Source organism: Jaculus jaculus, chromosome 8, assembly GCF_020740685.1.
Source record: "Jaculus jaculus isolate mJacJac1 chromosome 8, mJacJac1.mat.Y.cur, whole genome shotgun sequence".
NCBI classification, from domain to species: domain Eukaryota; kingdom Metazoa; phylum Chordata; class Mammalia; order Rodentia; family Dipodidae; genus Jaculus; species Jaculus jaculus.
The window spans coordinates 13,118,535-13,139,510 of NC_059109.1; the positions used below are offsets into that span (position 1 = coordinate 13,118,535).

Consider the following 20,976-nt stretch of genomic DNA (forward strand, 5'->3'; position numbering starts at 1 on the left):
CTCTAGACCCATGTGCCACTTTGTGCATCTGGCTTTTTGTGGGTACTGGGGAATCGAACCCAAACCCTCAGGCTTTTTACAAGCAAGCACTTTTTAAAATTGACAGCTTCCATAATTATGGGGACAATAAACCATGGTAATTCCCCTCCCCCCACCTTGCCTTTGTAACTCCACTCTCCATCATATCCCCTCCCCCTCTCTTTTTTTAATGTCATCATATTTTCCTCCTATTATTATAGCCCTGTGTAGACAGTGCCAGGCACTGAGAGGTGATGGATTATCCAGGTCTTTTTGTGTCTGGAAGAGAGCATTGTAAGCAGTCCTTTCCTTCCTTTGGCTGTTACATTCTTTCCACCACCTCTTCCACAATGGACCCTGAGCCTTGAAAGGTGTGATCAGAGATATTTCAGTGCCGAGCACTCCTCTGTCACTTCATCTCAGCATTATGGTGCCTTCTGAGTTATGCCAAGGTCACCACCATCTGAAAAGAGAAGCTTCTGTAACCAAAAGTGAGTTCATACATGGGTATGAACATTAAGAGAAGTGTTCACTGGTCAGTTTGGTGAGCATAGTATACACACGTAGCCAGACACTTTACAACCCTTGGGCTCACGACTTCCCCTATCATAGGTTTTCAGTATCAGGCATGTATTTCCTCCAGTGGAAGGGGGCCTGCAGTCCAGTTAGAGAGCCATTGGTTTCCCCCTAACAGACATGCCACCCTTGCACCAGTTGGCTCCTTTGGCCTGGCTGGCCAAATTTAAGACTGTAAGCAAGGACCTTTCAATGCTGAACCATCACCCCAGGCCCATGATTCTTTTTTATTTTGTAATTTGTTTATTTGTTTTTACTGACAACTTCCATAAGTCAAACAATATCCCATGGCACTTCCCTCCTTCCTTCCACTTTCCTCTTTGAAACTCCACTCTCCATTATATCCCTTCCCCCTCTTAATCAGTCTCTTGATTATTTTTCTTTATCTGGATTATTCAGGTCTAGGGTGAACTTGGTAGATAGGCGATAAGATAATGGACCCGCCTATATCATGACTCAGCTAAGCACGTGCCTGGATCCCAGGCCGGACAGCATCAGACTCTGCACAACCATTACGGAGCTGGGGGAGCCTGACGAGACTGAGGGGCGTGGCCTCCTGCGCAACGCCCACTAACTGCCCCGTGTTCCCGCGAGAACTCCCAGAGTCCCGCGGCGCACGCGCAGACCTATCCTGCGGGCGCCCCCCCCCCCCAGGTTCCACCTCCCGGGAGCCGCCCCTTCTGGTGTTTAGCGTTACCATGGAGCCCCGAGCCTCCCTCGGACGCGGCTGGTCGCCACGGGCAACCGGAGCGGCCGCAGGCAGACGGAGGTTTCGGCGAGCACACCGGCTGAGATGGTGACTAACCCGGTGCACGGCCTGCCCTTTATCCCGGGCGCGTCCTTTACGGACTGCACGGTGAGGACCTGTCCCCATCCCGGCCGCCCCGAAGTGTTCGGCACGTTGTGCACTTCGATTCCGCTCCCCCAACCCTATGTCCGGTTCTCCCTTCAAACCCGTCCTCTGCGGAGCGCATGCTTTTCTGCGGAGTTCCGGGGTGCTCCCTGCGCATCTTCCTCTGGCGCATCCTCCGCTCCAGGCTTCCCGGGGTATCTGCGCACCCCGGCCTTCGCTATGCCCGCTCCTCACCATGCCCCTGAATCCTCCTGCCCAGCCTTCTCTCACCCAGCCCCTCGTTGTGGTCCAGCCTGCAGCTCCGTTTCCTTTCTTGTATTGTCTCCTTTCTGCCTCTTCACTTCTTCCCGGCCAAGTCTTCACCTGGGTGAAGTGTCTGCTCAACCCTATACCTTTTCCCTTCAGCCTCTGCCTTTTCTAGAATCGAATTCTATCCCTAGCCCGTTAAAAATAAAAAAAAAAAAAAATTAGAGAGAGATGCTAAGAATATGGGTGCACCAGTGCCCCTAACCACTACAAACAAACTTCAGATGCATGTGCCACCATGTGCATCTGGCTTACATGGGTACCTGGGAATCGAACCTGCGTCCTTAGGTTTCACTGGCAAGCGCCTTAACTGCTAGGCCATCTCTCCAGCCCTGTTTTTTTTTTTTTTTTTTGTTTGGTTGGTTGCTTGGTTTTTATTCTTGTGGTTTTGGCTTCCAAATTTGCCCATCATCTTCCCTGCTTTGTAGCATCTCTCCCTTTGCATGTCCCGCAACTACAAATGGATCAGTTGCTGTTTTCACTTCCTTCAGTCTTAACATTTTTTTCTCCATAAAGGATTCCTATGCAGATTGTGTGAGCTTTTTGTTTTGTTAGTTTTGAGACAGTAGTCCAAGCTGGCCTTGAACCTGTGATTCTCCTGCCTCATCCTCCAGTGTGCTGGGATTAGAGGCATGCCAGCACATTGGGCTCTTGCTCAGACTTGAGTACTTCTTCTGTCAACTGTTTTTTATTCAGATTGTCCAAATAAAGTTCAAGAAAAATAAAGCAAATTAGCCTGGTGTGGTGGTACACATCAGGAATCCTAGCTCTCAGGAGGCTGAGACAGGAAGATGTCAAGGTTGAATCCAGCCTGACCCTATCTCAAAACAACAACAGAAACACAAACTAGGAGATGGAGAGATGACTTAACGGTTAAAGGTGCTTTCTTGCAAAGTCTGACAACCGGGGTTCAATTTCCAAGTACCCACACAATAAGCCTGATTCAAAAAGTGGCTCATGCATGTGGAGTTTGCAGCAGCAAGAAGCCTGGTGTGTCCATTCTGTCTCACTCTTCTGTTTCTCACCTTCTCTCAAATAAATATTTTTTTAAAAAGCGCAGCAACCCTCCATACCACCAGCAGCAGCAAAAACAAGCAACAATTTGGCACACTGATTATCATAGAAAATGCCATGGTAATTTTTATTTCTACAATTTAATGATTTAGACTGTTAAGTTCCTCTTCACATCCATTAAGATACAATACTTAGTGAACTTGTTTTCTTTGGGACAGTGAATTCAAATTTAAGCTGTAAATGTGGTTAGAGACTTTGGGTTCTGACTTTTCTGTTCTTGCACCAGGATGGTTTTGTTTTTAAGAAGCAACTTCACTAATGTACTTAAAGTTTTTTGGGGGGCTGGAGGGATTCCTTAGTGGTTAAGGCATTTGCCTGAGAAGCCACATTTGATTCCCCAGGATCCACATAAGCCAGACACATGAGGTGACGTATGCGTCTGGAGTTCGTTTACAGCAGCTGAAGGCCCTGGTGTGCCCATTTTCTCTCTCCCCCCCTCTCTCTCTATCTGCCTCTTTCTCTCTCTCTCAAATCAATAAAATAAGTATTAAAATACTAATTTTTTTTTCTCTTTTGGAAAGGATTTCATTCTGTACCCAGGCTGTCTTGGAACTCACTTATAGGCCAGGCTGGCTTCAGTCTCCCATGTGGTGGGGTTGCAGGCATGAACCTATGCCTGGCTAGCACCATAGAGTTTTAGTTACATTGAAGTGTTCAATTTTATGTAGTTTAGAAAATGTTGTGCTGGGGAGATGGCTCTGCAGTTAAAGGCACTTGCTTGCAAAGCCTGCCTACCTGGATTCAGTTCTCTAGTACACAGGTAAAAGCCAGACACACAAAGTGGGTCATATAGCAAGAGGCCTTGGTGTGCTCATGCACATATGCACACTCCTCTCTCTCTCAAATAAATAACTAGAAATATTTTTAAAAAGAAAATGTGATGAGCATTTTTCTATCCTGTACAGAATCAGTTTAATTATTTCGTGTCAGTCAGAGTTGAGTTGAGTTGAGTTGAGAAATTATAGAGGATAACTGGAAGCGCCAAGCTCTAAATATATACATGTATATATTTAGAGCTTATACATGTATAAATATATATACATATATATGTATATATATATATATATACATAAAGATGAACTGTGCACTGAGCATATTCCATATTTTATTTTTATTTTTTAACTTTTAAAATATTTATTTTTATGTATTAGAGGCAGGGAGAAAGAGTGAAAATGGGTATGCCAGGGCCTCTAGCCACTGCAAACGTACTCCAGACGCATGCACCACCATGTGCATCTGTCTTATATTGGACCTGGAGGATCAAACCTTGGTCCTTAGGCTTTGCAGGCATGTGCCTTAACCGCTAAGCCATCTCTCCAGCCCTGTATTCCATATTTTAAATACATTTGAGATTTGAAAGTATGGCCACTGGATCTTCATCAGGGAGGATAAGATCTGTCTAACTCTAAAGGTGCACCCTAAGCAATGAGAAGCTGGGGAGGCCTACGGATGCCTGGCCTGGGTCCGCGTGTGTCACAGTTGAGTGATACTAGGGGCAAGTGTTGATGTGAGAAAGCAAACCAAAGTCGGTGATGTTGCTCTTATATATTTATTATTGTTTTATTTATTTTGTTATATTATTGTTATTATTATTGTTATATTTAATATATTTATAATGTACAATATACATAATATATAAATATACTTATATATTTATATATTTTTTGTTATCATTTTATTATTGCTTTTTATTATTTATTATAGTTTATCATTTATTGCTTATATATTATTTATTATTTTATTATCATTTTTAAATTATTATTGTTTATTTATTATATAATTTATTATTGTTGTTATTTGATGCTGGGAATCAAATGCAGGTCTTTGATCATGTTACATTTGCATTCTGCCACTGAGCTACATATTCAGTCCCTACTTGTACTGCCTCTGTATTCAGAGATTTATCAACAGAGCATGAAGCTATGTATGCTGCCCAGAGACAAAATCAAGTATGTCTTGTGTAACCCTGAACACACAGCCTTTAAAAACAGCCCGTAGTCCATAACTCATGTAACGCAAGCAGCTTACTCTGTTGTGAATTTGGTGTCAGCTCAGATCTTGAAAGGTGGTAGGGCATGGCGCCAGTGAAATTTGGTGGCAGGCAAGTTATTCTTTTTGTTTTCTTTATAATAATGTGTTTTATGATTAATTCTAAATTATATGTAACTGCAATGGTTACATATATAAAAATTTGAAAGTAACTTCCCCATACAAAGAACAGAAAAAGAAAACCACCAAATAAACATAAGCTCTACTTTACCTTTCTACTCTTATTTAGTCCTATAGCTTTCCACCTACTTAAAAATATGTTCATTATAAAAAATCAACATAAGTTAGGAAGGTGTGACACAGAATGTTCAACAAGTCAAGTCTCTCTTCGTATACATGTGTATTTTCATGCATATAATTGTAATTTTATTTTTATTTTTGGTTTTTGAGGTAGGGTCTCACTCTAGCCCAGGCTGACCTGGAATTCACTATGGAGTCTCAGGGTGTCCTTAAACTCATGGTGATCCTTCCTACCTCTGCCTCCCAAGTGCTGGGATTAAAGGCATGCACTACCATACCTGGCAATTGTTATAATTTAATAAGACTAAGAAAGCAACACATAAAATAGCATGTATATTAAAATTATAATTAAGCTTAAATTATAATTATAATTAACTCATGGCAGTCCTCCTACGTCTGCCTCCCATGTGCTGGGATCAAAGGTGTGTGCCTCCATGCCTGGCAAGACCATTATTTTATGCATCTGGGAATCAAATCCAGGCCATTAGGCTTTTTAACCATTGAGCACTCTCTCCAGCCCTTAAAATCATCATTGTCATCATTATCATCATCATTATTATTATTACCATTATTATTTGGTTTTCTGAGATAGGGTCTCACTCTAGCTCAGGCTGACCGGGAATTCACTATGTAGTCTTAGGCTAGCCTTGAACTCATAGAAATCCTCCTAAGTAAAAATAAAATTCACAGAGCCACATCTTCTAACATCATAATTCATAACCCCTAGAGAAAATAAAACACAACAAACAAACAAACACGAGGAAGCTTCTACAAAATCAGAGTATACAAGAGATAATATGGTAGTTTATCATGTACGGTGAGCTGGTAGTTAATTTGTAATTACAAAGCAAAGCTTTAAATTTTGTCTCAGGGTTGGGGAGGTGGTTCAGTGGATAAAGTGTTCGTTGTACAAGCAAGAGTACCTGAGTACAGAACCCCAAGCCGCACATAAAAAGCCAGAAGCTATGGTGAGAATCTTTAATCCCAGCACATCCACCAGGAGACAGGAGGCAGAGATAGGAGAATTTCCTAGAAGCTCACAAAACAGTTATTCTGGCAAACCGAACAGAGCAGCGAACAGTGAGAGACTCTGCCCCAAAAACAAGATGGAAGATGAGGACCGACACATGTGCACTTTCACTCAAACAAGAACATACATGTGCATATGGAACCCGAAAAATTACAAGTTAAAAATGAATGTGTTTTTACCTCAGTTGGCTACTGCTTCTCTCCTTGTTCCTGTCCAAGTGTTTCAGTTTAAATTGCAGATTCCTTTGATGTGGCCAAACTTTTGGACATATGCTCAAAAGCAAAAGTTAGTTGTGGGCTGGAGAGATGGCTTAGTGGTTAAGGCATATGCTTGCGAAGGCTAAGGATCCAGGTTTGATTCTCCAGGACCCACGTAGGCCAGATGCACACGGTGACACCTGCATCTGGCATTTGTTTGTGTGCCCATTCTCACTCACTCTCTCTCTCCCTCTATCTATAATAATAAATAAAAAATAAATCTTAAAAAAAAAACTTTAAAAAAGTTAGTTGTGGACTGGAGAGATGGATTCGTGGTTAAGGTGCCTGCCTGCAAACCTAGGAACCCAGATTCATTTCCCCAGTACCCACGTAAGTCAGCTGCACAAGGTGGTGCATGCATCTGGAGTTTGTTTTCAGTGGCTGGAGGCCTTAGTGTGCCCATTCTCTCTCTCTCTTTCTGCCTCTTTCTCTCTAATAAATAAAATAAAAATTTAAGACATTAGCTGTTTTGCTTAAACATTTGTATGAGGTTATTAATGGCACACTTCTTTTTATTTTTTCCCCCCAGAAAACAGCGTTTCACAGGAGCCAGACACTGGGCTACAGGAATGGCTATGCAGTTGCTCGACGTCCGACAGTTGGGATCGGCGGACAACGGCTCCAGGTCAACGAGCTGTCCCAGCCTGAGCTGGATGAGTTGGCCAGCAAGGCTCCAACCCTAACTTATGGCCAACCCAAGCAGGCACCACCCGCGTACTTTGTTCCTGCACATGTGGCTTTTGACAAAAAGGTACGTGATAGGATTTTAAGTACCCCTTGAGTTCAGAAGTCTGAAAACCAACGACTTGTAGAAAAGTTAACAGTAAGCCACACTATTCCCAGAGTGCTATGGAGAGAAAATTGTTCAAATGCCTCAACCCTTAGTCATAGACAGCCGGACTTGTGTCTGAAAGAAACTTTGTGTAGGCGGAAAGCTTATTAGAGACCATGATTCCCTGTAGACTTCACTGGAATATTTTCCAAATACAGTTAAAAGTTGTATAAATTCTGAGTTCTTGACTTTATATTGTCCTGTGTTTCTTTTCTGTATGTTTTTGCACGTTTAAAAAAGTATAGTTATGCTAAATCCTTAATCTCTAGGAAATGCAAAATATTTTGAGAACAATAACTCCTCTAAGTTTTAATATATCTAACATCTACCTATCTTTATCTATTATCTATCTATCTATCAATCATCTATTGATCTATCTTGTGTTGGGGGGTTAAAAGCAAGGATATGAGTGTGTTAGGCAAATGCTCTATCACTGAGTTACATCCTTGGGCTTACAAGTTTTCTTGCAGGGATGTTTTACCAAAGGGTAATATAACATTTTTGTTTATTTCTCATTTCCCTTATACCTTTATAGTGATTTGCTTTATTTCCTGACTTTTTGTTTGTTTGTTTGTTTTTCAAGGTAGAGTTTTACTCTAGCTCAAGGTGACTTGGAATTCACTATGTAGTCTCAGGGTGGCCTCGAACGCACAGTGATCCTTCTACCTCTGTCTGTCAAGTGCTGGGATTAAAGACATGCGCCACCATGCCCGGCTTCTTTTGGCATTAAAAATATTTTAAATTTAATTTAAAAATTTTTATTTATTTATTTGAGGGGGGGGGCGGGGGAGAAGGGGCATGCCAGGGCCTTTAGCAAGTGAACTCCAGTCACTTTGTGCCTCTCGCTTGCATGGGTCCTGGAATCGAACCTGGGTCCTTCGGCCTTTCAAGCAAATGCCTTAACTGCTGAGCCATCTTTCCAGCACTCTTTGGACATTTCTGTATAATCCTTGCTCTTCCTTATCAATGAATTTCCTCTATTTACTAAAAGGAAGTTAGTCCTACCCCTGACCCTGTAACAGAATTACTGGTAAAACTTTCAAGAGACTCACATGTCATTTCTGCCCTCATGGGACTTTTTATTTATTTATTTAAGAGAGAAAAAGAGGGAGGGAGGGAAGGAGGGAGGGAGGGGGGAGAGAGAGAGGGAGGGAGGCAGAAAGAGAATGGGTGCACCAGGGCCTCCAGCCACTGCAGATGAACTCCAGACACATGCACCCCCTTGTGCATCTGGCTAACGTGGGTCCTGGGGAATTGAACCAGGATCCTTTGGCTTTACAGGCAAATGCCTTAACTGCTAAGCCATCTCTCCAGCCCTTAGTTTTCATTTTCTATAAAATGTTTGTATCATTTTCATTTAGTCAGCCAACTTTTTCTTTCTTTTTTCTTTTGGCTTTTTTGAAGAAGAGTCTCAATATAGCCCAGCCTGACCTGGAACTCACTGTGTAGCCCAGTCTGGCCTCCAACTCATGGTAATCCTCCTACCTTAGCCTCCCGAGTACTGGAATTAAAAGTGTGGGCCACCATACCAGCCTCAAACTTTTATTGAGTACTTATTGTAAGCTAGCTGCTGGAGAAGAGCTATGTCATTTACAATTTGTTGGTAACACATAAACACTTGTAATCCCAACACTTGGGAAGCTAAGGCGAGAGGATTGCATGGTCAAGGTCAGTCTAGGATGAACAATGAAACCTGTCCCAAAAAATAAATTTAAAAAGTTAATCTAGTGGCTGGGAAGATGACTCAGCAGTTACAGGTGCTTACTTGCAAAGCCTGACAGCTTGGATTTGGCTCCCTAGCACACATGAAAAGCCAGTTGCAGCAGCAAGAGACTTGGGTGCGCGCGTGCGCGCGCGCACACACACACACACACACACACACACACACACACTTTTTTTGTTTTTCAAGATAGAGTCTCACTCTAGCCCAGGCTGACCTGGACCTGGAATTCACTATATAGTCTTAGGCTGGCCTCAAACTCACAGTGATCTTCCTCCCTCTACTGGCTTTTTTTTTTTTTAAGTTTTTTGTTTATTTTTATTTATTTATTTGAGAGTGACAGAGAGAGAAAGAGGGAGGGAGGGAGAGGGAATGGGCGTGCCAGGGTCTCCAGCCACTGCAAATGAACTCCAGATGCGTGCATCATCTTATGCATCTGGCTTATGTGGGTCCTGGGGAATTGAGCCTCGAACCAGGGTCCTTAGGCTTCACAGGCAAGTGCTTAACCACTAAGCCATCTCTCCAGCCTTTTTTTTTTTTTTTTGAGGTAGGGTCTCATTCTAGCCCAGGCTGACCTGGAATTCACTATATAGTCTCAGGGTGGCCTTGAACTCACAGCAATCCTCCTACCTCTGCCTCACAAATGCTGGGATTAAAGGCGTGTGCCACCATGCCTGGCTAAAAGCATTATTTTATTTTTTTGTTTTTTGTTTTTTCAAGGTAGGGTCTTGCTCAAGCCCAGGCTGACCTGGAATTCAGTATGGAGTCTCAGGGTGACCTTGAACTCACGGCAATCCTCCTACCTCTGCCCCTTGAGTGCTGGGATTAAAGGCGTGCGCCACCATGTCCTATTTCTTCTTTTTCTTCTTCCTCTTCCTCTTTCTCTTCTTCTTCTTCCTTTTCTTCCTCTTCCTCCTCTTCTTCCTCTTCCTCTTATTCTTCCTCTTCCTTTTCCTTCTCTTCTTCTTCCTCTTCCTTTTCCTCCTCTTCTTCTTCCTCTTCTCTTCTTCCTCTTCCTCTTCTTCCTCTTCTTCTTCTTCTTCCTCCTCTTCTTTTTTAAAAATTTTTTATTTATTTGAGAGCGACAGACACAGAGAGAAAGACAGATAGAGGGAGAGAGAGAGAATGGGAGCGCCAGGGCTTCCAGCCTCTGCAAACGAACTCCAGACGCGTGCGCCCCCTTGTGCATCTGGCTAACGTGGGACCTGGGGAACTGAGCCTCGAACCGGGGTCCTTAGGCTTCACAGGCAAGCGCTTAACCGCTAAGCCATCTCTCCAGCCCTCTTCCTCTTCTTCCTCTTTTTCTTCTTCGTCTGCCTCTTCTTCTTCCTCTTCTTCTTCTTCCTCTTCTTCTTCCTCTTCTTTTTCCTCTTCCTCTTCCTCTTCTTCCTCTCCCTCTTCCTCTTCTTCCTCTTCCTCCTCCTCCTCTTCTTCTTCCTCCTCCTCCTCCTTCTCCTCCTCTTCTTCTTCTTCTTCTATCCTATTTATTAGAGAGGGTGAGATGGAGGGAGAGGTAGGTATTGCACACACCAGAGCTTCTGGCCACTGCAAAGAACTCCAGATGTATGCATCTAGTGCACCTGGTGCATCTGGCTTTATGTGGGTTCTGGGGAATCAAACCTGAGGCCTTCGGCTTTGCAAGCAAGTTCTTTAACCCCTGAGCCATCTCTCCAGTCCCTCACACTAGTTCTGTTTCAAACAGGCTGGTGACTGTTGCTTGAGCAAGGGTCACAATTATCCAGTTCTAAAATAAAACTCTACCTGTGACTCTTTTAAGCACAAGACCTTGACCCTTCATTTTACTATGAGAGTCTTACGATCTGATGTTTCTCAGCATTAGGCCCAAACTCCTTTTCCTGGTGTCATCCTGATTGCCATGTTAGGCAGGTTCACTCTTCAGCGTCCTCTGGCCTGTGTGCAGTGTGTGGCGTTGGTACCTCCCCCTCCCTTCTCAAAGCTCTGCTCTTCTCTTGCTTCTGTCACTCTCCCTACTGGTTTTTCTCCTCCTGACGGGTCATTCTTTCTCTGGCCTCCCTGCCACCTGTCATTTTGTCATTGTAAACATTTTCTTTTGATTTTATTTATTTATTTATTTATTTATTTTTTATGAAAGAGAGAGGGAGAACATTGGCACACCAGGGCCTCCAACCACTGCAATTGAACTCCGGACATGTGCACCACCTTGTATGCATGTGTGAACTTGCACGCTTGCGTCTGGCTTACGTGGGATCTGGAGAGTCAATCACAGGTCCTTAGGCTTCGTAGGCAAGCATGTCTTACCTAAGCAATCTCTTCAGCCCCAGTGTAAACATTATCTAGGTTCTGTTCTCATTCTTTAAATTATCTTCTTGAGCTATCTCCCCGACTTTTGTGGTGTCATCTGTCTTCTCCTTTCAGACAGCTGTCAACGTTTATCTTCAACGCTGACCTCATTGAAACTCCACACCCAGACCACACGTCTCCATCTTCACCTGGTGAGCTGTTAGCTCTTCAGGTTCCTAGGTCTCTGGCCCCTGCTGCTCCCCTGCTGTGGGTTCTGAATTTGAAGCCTAGCTGTCTTTGGCACTTTCTCCCCTCATTCAGGGGGTTGCCAAGACAGCATTTCTCACCTTTATTTCCACTTTCACTTTCACAGGGCAAGTAAGCAGCATTATCAGTGTAAACCCAGAAGACCAGAGCACTGAACCATGAGCCCAGACTACAGGAAAATTCCATGAAAAAAATAAATTCTTTACACACAAATATCTAAATATTATTTTCCCTCCTTTCTTCTATAAAATGGTATCAAGTTCTTATTCTACCTGGTGAAGCTGATGTTATTCTAGCTGCTTGGTAAAGAGCTTTTTCGTACTAAATTATTTTTAGTTGTAGGAAAAGCATAAAACTCCTTATTTAAAAATCTAACAATCACCGGACTGGAGAGATGGGTCAGTGGTTAAGGCACTTGTCTGCAAAACCTAATGAGCTGGGTTCTATTCCCCAGTAGTCACATAAAAACCAGATGCACAAAGTAGTCCATGTGTCTGGAGTTTGTTTGCAGCAGCTGGAGACCCTGATGGGTCCATTCTCTCTCTCTGCTTGCAAATAAATAAATTAAAAAATATTTATTCAAAAATTAACAAGCACATAAATATTTTTTTCTTTTCAAAATCTTTTTATTAACAACTTCCATGATTATAAACAATATCCCATGGTAATACCCTCCCTCCCCCACTTTTCCCTTTGAAACTACATTCTCCATCATATCCCCTACCCCTCTCAATCAGTCTCACTTTTATTTTGATGTCATGCTCTTCTATTATGATGGTCTTGTGTAGGTAGTGTCAGGCACTGTGAGATCATGGATATCCAGGCCATTTTGTGTCTGGGGGGAGCATGTTGGTTGTAAGGACACATAAATATTTTTAAGGTAGAGTTGTTTTTTTTTTTGAGGTAGGGTTTAACTCTAGCCCAGGCTGACCTGGAATTCACTATGTCATCTCAGGGTGGCCTTGAATTCATGGTGATCTTCCTACTACTGCCTCCCAAATGCTGGGATTAAAGGCGTGTGCCACCATGCCAGCCATAAGAATATACTTTACCTGAGACTTCACATGAGCCTCATATATATTAGCATAAAACTAAGTGCTTTAGTGGACAAAGTGTTTCATATTAAATGGCCAAAGGATAATACACAATCAGGAAAAAAATGTGGGGTGTTTTAACAGGTAAAAATTTTTACCATATGCAACTTAATGTCAGTGAACTTCTAAATAACCAGAGGACTTGAAAATTTAATGCCCTAGTGCACTGAATATAAGCTTCTTAGATATATATCAAACATACCATAAATATACCCATTTTCTATAGAATCTGAGCATGAGTGAATATAAAGCAAGAAATGAAATACACATTATTTAGTCTTTCTAAATTGTTGGATTTTACCAAATGCCCACAAAATATAAAATGTGATTACAAAATAATTACAATTTATTCTGTAGATGTGACAAGAGAAGAGAGTAGGATTAATCTGTACTGATCATGTACCAGCCTAGAAGGCTTGTTCCTAAGAATGCATTATCATTATCTGCTTATCTAAGCCTTTCTAACATACATACATATAACACACACACACACACACACACACACACACACACACACGCTAATATGTCACCTCCCATTCTGTTTTTAAAAATATTTTTATTTATTTGCAAGCAGAGAGAGATAGAAGACAGACAGAATGAGTGTGCCAGGGCCTTGAGCTGCTGCAACCAGGTTCCAGATACATGTGCCACTTTGTGCATCTGGCCCCATGTGGGTACTATGGAAGTGAAGCTGGGTGGTTACGCTTTGCAGGCAAGCACCTTAACCACTGAGCAATCTCTCCAGCCCCACCTCCCATTCTGAGCCAAGCTCCTATTGCCTTTGGCATTTCACCCCTTCCAGTTTTAGGAAGCAGATGGTTCAGGAACATGGTCATGGGTCCAGAGTCAGTCCTGGGCCTCTTCTGTGCACACTCCGTTAGTGAGAGGTCCTGACTCTTCATGATGATAAGCTGTCCTATGCATGGGCACTGCCCCTTTGCTACCTTCCCTGAATATCTAAGAGACATCTCGAACTTAACATGTCTAGCACTGAACTAATTTCATCTCCCCGCCCCACTCCCTAATCCGTTCCATTGCGATCTTCCACATTACTGTAAACTTGATAAAATTCTATCCTTACTGCTCATTGGGCCCATCCTTGTCTATTTTCTAATATTGACTTCCTTCTCCAAACTCAGCCAACATCTCAAATTATCCCTTACGATATCAACTTGTGCTGTCATTTAAATTTAGAAAGTCTAAAATCAAGTTCACCATGTACCCTGTTAAAATCATCTTCTCCATAATTATGTTTTCCTGTCTATGGGCTCACCACTATTTCCCTAGCACTGTGTTTTCCTCAGTACCTCAGCTGGCTTTCCCCCTTACCTCGCCTTCTTGCTATCAACCCAGCCAGCCTTCCTCTGCTATTCACACTGGAACCTGTCACTGCACACCCGATTTACAGAAGGGGTGCTCACTCTGCTCTCCACGCCCTGGTCTGTTTCCTAGCAGGCAGGCTACTCTTAGCATCCTTCTCTGCCTCTTTTCTCACCATTGTCTGGAGCTTCCTCTTTGCTCCTGTGGAAGTGAGGAGGGAAGTCCCGCTTTTTCTCATCATCTTCTCTTGTGCAGCCACCAGTCCTAGTGAGTCAGGGCCTCACCCTGCAGACCACATTACAGTCACATTGGGGGCTGGGTCTTTCATACATGAAGTTGGGAGATGTAGTTGAATCCATGATATCAGCCCAGATATCTCTATCACATCTAATCAACTCCATCCTTGTAATGAAAGGACATCCATTATAAATATTAACTAATTACATAATTGTCTTTTGTGTTAAAAAATAAATTTGGATTTCATGTAATTACCATGTGACCATACAATTTCATTATAATGCCCATGGCATGTAAAATATTATTTCTTTTTTATTCCTGTAAATCATTTAAGTATGTAAAAACATTCTCAACTAACAGATCATAAAAACATGAGCTGGGCATGGTGGCATACACCTTTAATCCCAGCATTTAGGAGGCAGGGGTGGGAGGAGCGCTGTGAGATTAAGGCCACCTGAGACTGCTGAATGAATTCCAAGTCAGCCTGGGCTAGAGCAAGACCCTATCTCAAAACAAACAAACAAACAAAAACCAGGTAGCATGTCAGATTTGTCCTATGGACTATACTTTGGCATCCCTTGATTTAGAGAAGTGGCATGGTTAGATCTGCCTCCGCAGTTCTCATCATGGGGAACAGGTGCTGCTTTACGGGTGACCGTGACAGACCAATGCTGCCCCGCTTCTCCTTCTCCTGTGTGGTCCAGGTGCTGAGATTTGATGCGTATTTCCAAGAAGACATTCCTGTGTCGGCCGAGGAGCATTACAGGATCCGTCAGGTGACCATTTACTACTACCTAGAGGATGACAGCATGTCTATCGTGGAGCCCATTGTGGAAAACTCTGGGATCCCTCAAGGCAAGTTAATCAAACGCCAGCGGCTACCCAAGAACAGTGTGGGAGACCACTACCATTGGAAAGACCTAAATCGAGGAATCAACATCACGATTTATGGCAAAACTTTCCGCATCGTTGATTGTGACCGATTCACAAAGGTATAGTATATGATTTTGAAGACCAGGGGTGTGAGACATCATCTTAATTCATGGCAGGACACATTTCATTTATTAGGGTAGAAGGAGGCCACTGGCAATCTGTTTCTTTTTATTGTTTATTTTTTTGGGGGAATGGGGCAGACACACACAGAGAATGGGCATGTGAGGGCCTCTAGCCACTGCAAACGAACTCCAGACACGTGTACCACCTTGTGCATCTGGCTTTTGTGAGTCCTGGGGAATGGAACCTGTGTTCTTAGGCTTAGCAGGCAAGTGCCTAACCAGTAAGCCATCTCTCTAGCCCTTGTTGTTGCTGTGTGTGAGAATTATTAAGCAGATATGTGTTCTTATGTATGTCAGTGTTTATTTGTGGGTTGATTTGAGACAGGATCTCACAATGTAACCCTGGTCTAGGACTTGCTTTGTAGACCAGGCTGTCCTCAAACTTATGGCTGTCCTCCTTTCTCTGTTCCCCAAGTGCTGGTGTTATAGGTGTATACCACCATGCATGCTTGTAACATCATACTTTCGAAGTCCACTGCAGCTCAGTAATTTGATAAGAAACCATTTCCAGATCTGGTGATGTAGGCCAATGTTAGACTGTTTCTCTCACATGTATTTGGCCCTGAGTTCAATCCCCAATATCACAGACACGCACAAAGAAAAAGAAACCCATTCTCATGACAGGATAACACCTCTGGTGGAATGGAGCAGGGAAGAGCCACTGAACACTTCACATCTGTGAATATAAAAACAGTACTACCTTTGCTAGTAAGTAGGGGCCTAAATTTTGTGTGACTTATATAGCTTTTTTTTTTTTTTTTTTTTTGGTTACATAGACTTTTTAAGTGGTACCTGCTGAATTCCAGGAAAACTTATCTAGAGGATTCCTGAAACAAAGCCACATTTATTTATTTATTTATTTATTTATTTATGGCGGGGGAGGGAGAGAATAGGTATGCCAGGGCCTCTTGTCACTGCAAGAAGAGGGAGAGGAAGAGAATGGGTATGCCCGGACCCCTTGCCACTGCAGAAAGAGGAAGAGGGTGAGGGAGAGAATGGGTACACTAGGGCCTCTTGCCACTGCAGATGATATCCAGACACATGCACTACTTTGTGCAGCTGGCTTACGTGGCTTCTGGGGAATTGAACCCTGGGCCATCAGGCTTTGCAAGCAAGAGACTTTAACTTCTGAGCTATCTCTCAAGCCCCACAAAACCATTTTAAACAAAGAAAAAATGTTTTAAAATTTTTATGTTGCTTAGCAATTAGAGGAATGCTACAATGAACAAAGGTTAGGGGTTTACTAATAAAAACTCACAGAGCATTTCATGAAAAACAATGGAGCCCATGAAGCCGGAAGACTAGGACTCATCTGCTGAAAATGACAGGAGCAGTAATTGTGGGAGGCTTATCCTTCTTTCAGTATCTATTATACCATGTCATTTCTTTTAAAAAATATATTTTTAGTTGAAAGAGAGAGTGGCGGGGGAGAGGGAGAGCGGGGGGGCGAAGCAGTCAGACAGCAGATAGAGAGAGAGAAGGGAGTATTGTGGGGGTGGCAGGGCCTCCTGCCCCTGCAAACGAACTCCAGATACACATGCCACTTTGTGCATCTGGCTTTACATGGGTACTGGGGAATTGACCCTGGGCTGTTGGGTTTTTTAAGAAAGCACCTTTAACTGCTAAGCCGTCTCTCCAGCCCCATGGACTTCTTAATACAAAACCAACCTAACGAAAAGTTATGAGGGATATGGATAACCATTCTTTAGCACAGAGTATAAATATTGGGAAGCTAATTCCAAATTTGTCTTAGTTTAAAAAAGATGTTTCTGGTAGCATATCTGTCTCCTTTCCTATGCTGCTTATTGCCAAATATGATTAATTTTTACATGCAGTGAGCTCCTATCGATTCATTCTTTTTATAAAATAATGAATTTATAACTTCAGTAATTTATTTATCAAATACTTATTGGGTAATGGCTTTGTGCTAGGCACTGAGAACTGAGACTTGAGGGAAATAAAGAAAGGAGCCAGTCAGTGCCACGTTAAAGCGCAGAGAAAGCAGAGTATAGAAGCTAGAGATGCTCGGCCATCGTTAGAGATTGTCTCCTTGAAGACCACTTGGACCTCGTGCCCGTTAGATCTCTGTGGCCCTGTTCATTCTAGGCAGTTTTAGAATTGTTGTACCAACAATGAGAAATTATATATTACCATCTCAACTTAAGTATTAATAATTACTTTGACAGTTGCTTTTTAAGGCAAAACTCTTTCGATTTTGTCAAACAGTAGGTAACTTTTTACATGCTGTTTTCTGTTAGAGACACCTTACTTAACGTATATTGTAGACTCACTGGCATTGAGCTCTGGCTAGCAGCACTATCACATCTGAATGAAGCTTTACGAGCATTAAGTTTTCTTCTGAAGGCATGTCACAACCTTCGTGTGCAGTGTGGCGTGAAACAGCACTTTAGCACTGTGCTTGAGGACCGTTTGAAACAGGGAACTCATCAAAGAGCAGAAAACTATGCAGCCAGGCATGGTGGCATCCATCTCTATTCCCAGTGCTCTGGAGATCAATGTAAGGAGGATCACTGTGTGTTTGAGGCCAGCCTGAGACTACATAGTAAATTCCGGGTCAGCCTGGGCTAGAGTGACACCCTTCCTTGAAGAAAAAGAAAAAAAAAAACAGTGAAAAAGCAGTGAAGTACATGGCAATGAATATACTGTACAAATGGACGCTTGTTTACAGCAGGCAAGAATGAGCATATTCAGGCAGCTCCATTTTAAAGAACATTTTATTGACAATTTCCATACATGTACATACATTTATTTTGATAATATCCTGTCCTGCTCCCTTTTCCAATGAATCCCTTCTCCTTCCCAACTGGTTTCTATTCTCCTCTGATGCCTTCCCCTCCTTCACCACCCACGGCAGGATGTTGATGGACCCAGTGTTGTGCAGATCTCGCGCAGGTAACTGCTGTGAGGTCACGAACGCAGTGCTCCCCTCACGTCTGGAAGACAGTGCTCCCAGTCCCTCCTCCCCACCCCCTGGCTCTCACATTCTTCCCACATACCCTGTGCTGGCATATTCCCTGCGGCTCCACTTTCCTACCTGTCATTTTTATTTGTATATTTTGTTCATTCCTATCTTTATTTTATATATTTATATGAGAGGTAGATTGAGAGTGAGCGAGAGAGAGAGAGAGGGACATACAGACAATGGGTGCTCCAGCCACTGCAAACGAACTCCAGACGCATGCACCACCTTGTGCATCTGGCTTTACATGGGTCCTGGGGATTCAAACCCAAGTCCATAGGGTTTGCATGCAGGTGCCTTAACTGCCCTCTACCTTATTTTTTTTTTTGACATCTTCCATAATTATAGACAATAAACTATGGCTTTTCCCTCCCCCTTCACTTTCCCCTTCGCAACTCCACTCTCGATCATGATCATACCCCCTCCCCCTCTCAGTCAGTCTCTCTTTTATTTTGGTGTCATCATCTTTTCCTCCTATTATGTTGGTCTTGTGTAGATAGTTCCAGGCACTGTGAGGTCTTGGATATTCAGGCCATTTTGTGCCTGGAAGAGTGCATTGTAAAGAGTCCTATCCTTCCTTTGGCTTACCTTTTTTTTTTTTTTTTTTTTTTTTTTTTGAGGTAGCGTCTTGCTCTAGCTCAGGCTGACCTGGAATTCACTATGTAGTCTCAGGGTGGCCTCAAACTCATGGCAATCCTCCTACCTCTGCCTCCCGAGTACTGAGATTAAAGGCGTGCGCCACCACACTTGGCTTCTCCAGCCACTTAAAAAAATTTTTTTTGAGGCAAGCCTAACAGACTACCCTTTTTTATGTGTGTGTGTGTATATGTGTGTGTGTGTATATGTGTGTGTGTGTGTGTGTGTGTGTGTGTGTGTGTGTGTGAAAGAGAGAGAGAGAGAATTGGCATGCTAGGGCCTTCAGCCACTGCAGTCAAACTCCAGACATGTACACCCCCTTGTGCTGATGTGTGACCTTGCATGCTTGTATCGTTGTGTGTCTGGCTTACGTGGGACCTGCAGAACTGAATATGAGTGCTTAGGATTTGCAGGCAAGTGCCTCCTAAAATATTTTCTGGACTAAATAACTATTGAGAGTTGGGTATGGTGCCACACTCCTGTAATCCCAGCATTCATGAGGCTGAGGCAGGAGAATTGAGAGTTCAAGGCCTCAATCACAAAGCAAGACCTTGCCCACTTCCCCAAAAAGTAAAAATAAAATTAAAAAACTGGTGTGCTTTCTTTTCTTTTCAGTAAGGGGGAAGAACTTAATTATATAAGGCCTTAAGGGAGTTGGAAAGTTGTAACATTATTTCATCCTCACTTGGCTATGGTAATTAGCTCCCATACTAGCAATAAAATACATATTAATTACATAAATGTTTAACAGCCACACCTTCCAACTAGCACATGTCATTGACTAAGTTTACAAAATAGAATACTTTAGGCAGTTAACAGTTATTATCTGCATTACAGAGTTGGGTCATTGGAGATGATAGTATTCCTAAGTCATACTCAAGCTGCATACTAATGGTTAATTTGAGCATTGGCATAGACATTATTATACTGCTTTTATATCACTTGTTTTTTTTTATTTTTTAAGTATATTTTATTTATTTATTAGAGAGATCTAGTGTGCATGCACTTGAGAGAGAGAGAGAGAGAGAAATCAAGAGTGTGGCAGACAGAGAGCATGGACTCGCCAGGGCCTCCAGATACTGCAAACAAACTCCAGGTGCATGCGCCACCTTGTGTATCAGGCTTACATGGGTTCTGGGGAATCAAATTCAGGTCCTTAGGCTTCACAGGCAAGTGCCTTAACCACTAAGTCATTTCTTTAGCCCTTCTTTATTATTTTTAAAATCCCCAAGAATTATGATGATTATTAATTTTGAAAACTTAGGATTTTTTGGAAAGTCAAGGAATTGAATTAAATCCACCAGAAAAGATGGCTCTGGACCCTTACACTGAACTCCGGAAACAGCCTGTTCGGAAGTATGTCACCCCATCGGACTTTGATCAACTGAAGCAGTTTCTCACCTTTGACAAGCAGGTCAGTGAGCCCGACAGACAGGCTTGCTCCTTCCCACGCATGGGTATGTGTTTATTGGCAAAAGGTTTTGGTAGCCTGCATATAAGTTGACCGTTTGCCCATAGTGGCTTGATCTAGGGCTAAAGATAGGCTTATTGTCTAGTTTCTTACTAGAGATCCAAGGAAAATTGTGGAGTTGCCTGTGAATCTCACCAGTGTTTACACAATGAAAGAATTCCTGCAGTGTATTTGCTTCTCCCTTTACATTTCGAATCACTAATTTCTTTTTCCCAAAATGAGTGACCTCATAGTTGCTTTGGAGAACCTGAGGCAAATTACTGGGCAATTTCAAAGCTGTTACTTGTTTGTCTGGTTCTGATGTTAGAATAATTTCACAAAACTCCACCTCAGCCACTTCCCTGGGAGGCGCTAGGGCTGTGTGAGAGCACAGAATGTCCAGTGTTTCCAACCGCCCTTCCCCTGTGAGCCGAGTGCCTTCATGCTGTCCTCTCTTCTATTCCTAATAAAGGGGAACAGAATTTAAGACGAATTACCCTAAATGTTTCTTAGCTGCTTCTCCTTTTCAATTTCTTAGAAACTTCTTCTTTTTTTTTTAATTTATTTATTTGAGAGCGACAGACACAGAGAGAAAGACAGAGGGAGAGAGAGAGAATGGGCGCGCCAGGGCTTCCAGCCTCTGCAAACGAACTCCAGACGCGTGCGCCCCCTTGTGCATCTGGCTAACGTGGGTCCTGGGGAATCGAGCCTCGAACCGGG

The 20,976-nt window shown here is 42.8% G+C and overlaps 1 protein-coding gene across 1 annotated transcript in view; it reads left to right on the plus strand.

Moving 5' to 3' along the window:
* Nucleotides 1-1,276: 1,276 nt before the first annotated feature.
* Efhc1 (EF-hand domain containing 1) overlaps nucleotides 1,277-20,976 on the plus strand; it is a 45,072-nt gene continuing 25,372 nt past the window's right edge. Inside the window, exons 1-4 of the mRNA XM_004649447.2 lie at nucleotides 1,277-1,450; nucleotides 6,933-7,154; nucleotides 14,840-15,127; nucleotides 20,071-20,220. Of these exons, the coding sequence (XP_004649504.2) occupies nucleotides 1,388-1,450; nucleotides 6,933-7,154; nucleotides 14,840-15,127; nucleotides 20,071-20,220 (723 nt within the window). The 5' untranslated portion in view covers nucleotides 1,277-1,387. The remainder of the gene's footprint in view (nucleotides 1,451-6,932; nucleotides 7,155-14,839; nucleotides 15,128-20,070; nucleotides 20,221-20,976) is intronic.